Source organism: Montipora capricornis, chromosome 9, assembly GCF_036669925.1.
Source record: "Montipora capricornis isolate CH-2021 chromosome 9, ASM3666992v2, whole genome shotgun sequence".
Classification (NCBI taxonomy): Eukaryota; Metazoa; Cnidaria; class Anthozoa; order Scleractinia; family Acroporidae; genus Montipora; species Montipora capricornis.
This window is the reverse complement of record NC_090891.1, coordinates 38,256,016-38,261,015: the sequence shown is the minus strand read 5'-3', so window position 1 is coordinate 38,261,015 and position 5,000 is coordinate 38,256,016. Positions and strand designations below refer to the sequence as shown.

Below are 5,000 nucleotides of genomic sequence, written 5' to 3'. Positions count from 1 at the left end.
GATTTTACTATGTGGTGACATTAAGCTGCAAGTTCGTCATTTTAATGACTTTATGATCCCAACAATCTCCGGACTGATTGCTGAAAACCTGGGGCGGATCTGGAGTGGGGGTGTTCAGGGGGGTTCGATCGAACCCTCTACATTAAAACACCATACGTCAAAAACTTGTAAAAATATAAAATACAAGTACATTGTATTCATAGTTTGGCTTAATTCGCTGCTGTTCAATGTAGCTAAAATGTTTTCTGATTAAGAAAAAAATGAGTACCGATCTTTAAATATTTTGGTTCGGTGCGAATGTGGTTCTTTTTTCACCAGGCCTGTGACCCAGACATTTTCCCTAACATTAACTGTTTGCTGCGAATTGTTTGCACTACGCCAGTCACTTCAGCCAACAATGAACCACGGGAAACGGTACTTTGAATCTTGTCAACCACTATGACAACGGAAATATTGTCGGGCTTGACTCTGATGAGCATTCACTACGAAAAGCCCGTCCACTACGATGCTGTGGTTCAGCGTTTTGCGGAAAGATACCCCGAAGAATGCTTTTTATGGATCCCGTCTTTGATGAAACACAAAATTTAAAAACGTTCACTACAGTTGTTTCACTCTATATTAATTAAATCCGCGTGAAAGCACAACAATCGTTAATAAGGTATAATTGAACAATGACAAAACGAGACTATCACTAATTGATTGTGAGACACAACGAACGTTGAGGACAACCATCTGGTAAATATTTCTTCTCTATGAAATTGTAACACGCTGACTTTGCCTCAGAATGCCAGAAATCGCGTTTCCGAAGACTACAAATTTCAACATTTCCCGGGGGTCTCCAACAGGGGCGCCGCCACCTTTAACCGGACCCCATTTTGTAAAAACCTGTATCCGCCCCAGGAAACGTGTATTTATCAGAACACAACACAATTCAGAACTGCAAGTTGGAACAACGAAGACCGTCATCACTTAAGAATTACGTAGCTAAATGATCCAGATGTGTTTTGAGTCTCCTTATTTATAGGGGACGGGAGCAGGACTGAAATGGGCGGGAGACGCGGGAGATAAAGGTACGGGAAGGGGGAGAGCAAGGTACGGGAAGCGGGAGGTTTTGATCCCCCTGTCCCCGCCCCCGCCCCCCACCCACCAATTTCAGGAAAGGAAACTTCTGCACCGGATCTCCTCGATGTTGTGTCATGCATGCGTGACGTGACATCAAGAGAGTTTAATTTTTCATCCAAAAAGATTGTCTTCATATGTTACGAGGGAAATGATTATTGTTTATTGCCTTTGTGGTCAGAACGATTTGATGGCGCCATCAAATCGGCAACTCCGTTCCTTACACTTCGGGAACTGTGAGTGGGTTCTAAAACCTTTCATGGTGTTAGTTGCGAACAAGGGTGATGATACCAAAATACGGAGAGGAACCAGCGTGTGTAATATCTTTCACAGTCTCTTTCTGATTTGTCCTTTTTCTTTCTTTTAGTTGTTTTTTGCGAAATATGTCTGTCACTGTCAATACATTTCTAATATTTCATTTACTTTAACCTGTATCTCAAACCTAGGTTGCTAAACTGGGGCAGCAGTACGCCAAGTTGTTAGGCCATCAAAACAAAAAACAAAAAATTCACCATGTGATCAAGCTCAAAGAGGAAAATCTAGCTCTTAAAGCCGTGAGTAGTTTAATAATTTTAATCACAACTAATTCTTAGCTGTTGTATATTTAAAGTGCCCCCGACCTCAAATGTTTTTCTTTGCTGAGGGAAAGCTATTGACCCAATGCAAAATGATCTTGCCGTGTTCACTTTGAAATTACAATTTTAGTACGTCGTAGAATTTAAAAAAAGTCGTTTGCCCCGGAGCCGAGCAAGTGCGACTGTTCCTGAGACATCACAAATTGGTTTGCTGTGCAAAAATTTCTTCAAAGGTGGAATGCAAAACAGCTTGTGACGTCATCTCAGGGATAGACCCTCTCGGCCGAGAGACAACTTACCTCTCTGTCTTTCTGCCTGTCTGTCAATCTTTTTCGAGTCAGTGTGGAAAGAACATAAAATAAACCTGATATAGCTTATTTGTGCGCTATGAAAAAAAAGGCGAGAAGGTAACTCAATGGGATAACTGTCTGTCTCGAAAAGTGCTTGTAGTAGTAGTAGTTCCCATACTTTTTTTCGAGATGACGGTTGAGGTTTTGAAAAGTTCTTCTGGTGTATTTGCAATATTGAAGATTATTATCCCCTTAGAGCGAGTGTCGTAAAACCAAAACCAAAGTAATTACTTTGGCCAATCAAAAAGGACTGAGACAATCCGGCAAACCAATCAAAACTCGAAGTAATTACACGTAGCCGACACAAAGCGCGGGAAAATGTGCACGCGTGAGCCACGATTGGTTTTGGTCTCACTTCTGATTGGTTGAAAAAATGCCGCGAGAACTTTGAACCAATCACTGAGTGAAGTAATCATAAACCAAAGTAATTATTTAATTACTTTCGACACTCAATTGAAAACCGCTCTAAGAAGTGTGATTTGATATACCACCAAATTCTCATGACTACCCAACAAAGAACTCTATGGTTGAACTTTTCGAGAATGAACGTTTCGATCGTACGAATGAAAAGGTTAAGAACATTGAAGATGATAGCATGTGTGAAAACCGTAAGGATATTGGACGCGAGAGATAATTTGTGAAGAAAACTAGAACAAGAAACCGTTGAAACTTTTTTTTCTCTTTAAGATTCTGTCAGTTTTCATTTGAATCTCTGAGGTACATCGCAAAATAATACTTAGCCTAGTTTCGATATGATCTGCGACACAATCGGAAGCTGTCTGCGTCGGTCACTGCGCACATTTTGCTGAACTCATCACTTGTGCAATTTACTTTGCTGTTTTATCTCTTTACCCTTGTAATGTAGTTCAATGTAGAAATAATTGTAAAAAAGAATAAAACTGAAAAATAAAATTTTATAAACTGTCTTATTGCAGACCATCGATAGGACACAGATCATCTCAGACACACGTTTCCATAAAAAAATTGTCTTAGCCGGAAGCGTCGTAATGGTCGGGAAAGTAGAACTAGATTCAACTTTCCCGATCATTCAGACCGTGTGCCGCAGACCGCCGCAGACGCAGGGGACAGATGTTTCCATACGTCTGCGACGTGGCGCAGACCTATCGGTGATCGTGTCGCAGAGTGATCGCAGACCGTTGCAGATCATATGGAACCAGGCTTTTCGTGTAATACGAAATTAAAAAGACGGCTGCAAGTTTTGGTGACAAGAATTGTCGGAAATCCTGTGCTGTCTCGTTAGTCAAAAAATGCTCAAGTCGGAGTATCCCTATAAAGCGAGTGTATCTCGGAGATTTCCAACTTTCCCGAAGTAAATCTAAGATAGCCGTAAATTTCACCCACAGGAGAATACAAAACTTCGAGACACGGTTGACAAACAAAAGAGGTCTATGAGAAAGTTGGAAGAGAGAGTAGATCAGGTGACTGGGAAAAAAAGATTCAACCCTGGCGAGGCTTTCACGCACGCAAAGAAGGAGAACACGCCACTTGCAGTGATATCAAACGGTACGTTCTATTTAATAAGATTAAAAAGAGCCTCCACTCGTGAAACAAATTACAGTGCAACGCGCCTTACCCAACAAACTTTCACATTTGACAACTACGTGTAAATACGTCAACTCAACAACCCATTCAACGGTGTTCAACTTACAACCGTACAATCTTTGCAAGAAGGCGTGACTGTCAATCAAATTCGCACACCCTTATTGGCGGATAATTTGTAAAAAACGTTGTTAGGTGGCCACGGTAAGGCGCATCGCACTGTAAGAACTATTCACGAACGTGGAGATGAATCGTAGTGGATAAGTAACTTTAGAATATACTTTCACAGTGGTTAACGTTGAAGGCGCGCTCTTATTAGCTACTCAAACTCCCAATATCCTTTGTTAGTAAATACAAAAACAGTGGATAGCGTTGAACGCGGGCGCTGATTGGCTCGTCAAACTCCGAATAGACCGTATTCATAAATGGCGGCCAATTTATAATTCTTTTGTCGAAGTGCAAATTAGCCCACCAAGCCTCGATACCATACAGTGAATTGAAAAGAATTCTTGCTCTAAAATGAGGCTTGGTAGGCTAATTTGCACGTGGACAAAGAATTATAAATGTGACCGCCATTTATGAATAAGGTCTATATCCTGTGCTATTTACCTCCGAGCAACTCGGGAAAAAAAAGCGTCCCGATTTGCATCCGTGACAAGTGAAGAAAACATCCAAATTAATTTTTTGTGCTGTATATTATCTCACTGTTTTAGTATATACTAAAACAACTATTCTCCTCCGAGAAACTCGCGCGGTATTTGCGCCCGAAAATATTGTTATCGGTGCAGGAATAAATGAGTTAAAATCTTCTTTTGTGCTAAATTATCTCACTGTCGGTGATCCACCGCTAACCAACTTTCCATTCGGTGAATAGTTGTTAAATATACCACACAAGCTGAACAGCTAACCAGCCAAAAATGTCATTTAATTCAGTTAACGATTAAAACCATAGGAAGCCATTTTGTTTCTCTTCGGCTACTTAGAGGTGAGGAGTACTTGGTGCCACCCTTGAAATAACCAATTAGAACTTTCGAAGAGCACTTTTTACTCGTGTGACAGGCACAAAATACTGGCTTATAACATGTTTAAATGCAATTGAGAGAAAAATCGTGTCATCGTTAAAAAAAAAGAATTCATAATTTCTTTAGTTTCTTCTGTTAATTTTTTTGTGCGCCGCCATTTTGGATTCGATGGCGAGTTTCAGAGACGTTTTTAATTTAGCCACAAACGGAAACCGGAAGTGAACATTTCGAAGCCACGACAGTGGTCTATCAGATTTTTTTAAACTAATCGTCACTAAAGAGTGTTTCACTCACGTGATCAGTAACCTTGTTTTTCCACCGAAACAATACAAAACGTTTGCATGGTAATTGAGCTCAATTCCCGGAGGATAAGT

General features: G+C 40.5%; 1 protein-coding gene across 1 annotated transcript in view; it reads left to right on the top strand.

Moving 5' to 3' along the window:
• The window catches only part of LOC138014911 (hyaluronan-mediated motility receptor-like), a 33,611-nt gene that overhangs the window by 22,886 nt on the left and 5,725 nt on the right, over positions 1 to 5,000 (top strand). Inside the window, exons 31-32 of the mRNA XM_068861792.1 lie at positions 1,566 to 1,673; positions 3,409 to 3,568. Coding sequence (XP_068717893.1) covers positions 1,566 to 1,673; positions 3,409 to 3,568 — 268 coding nt within the window. The remainder of the gene's footprint in view (positions 1 to 1,565; positions 1,674 to 3,408; positions 3,569 to 5,000) is intronic.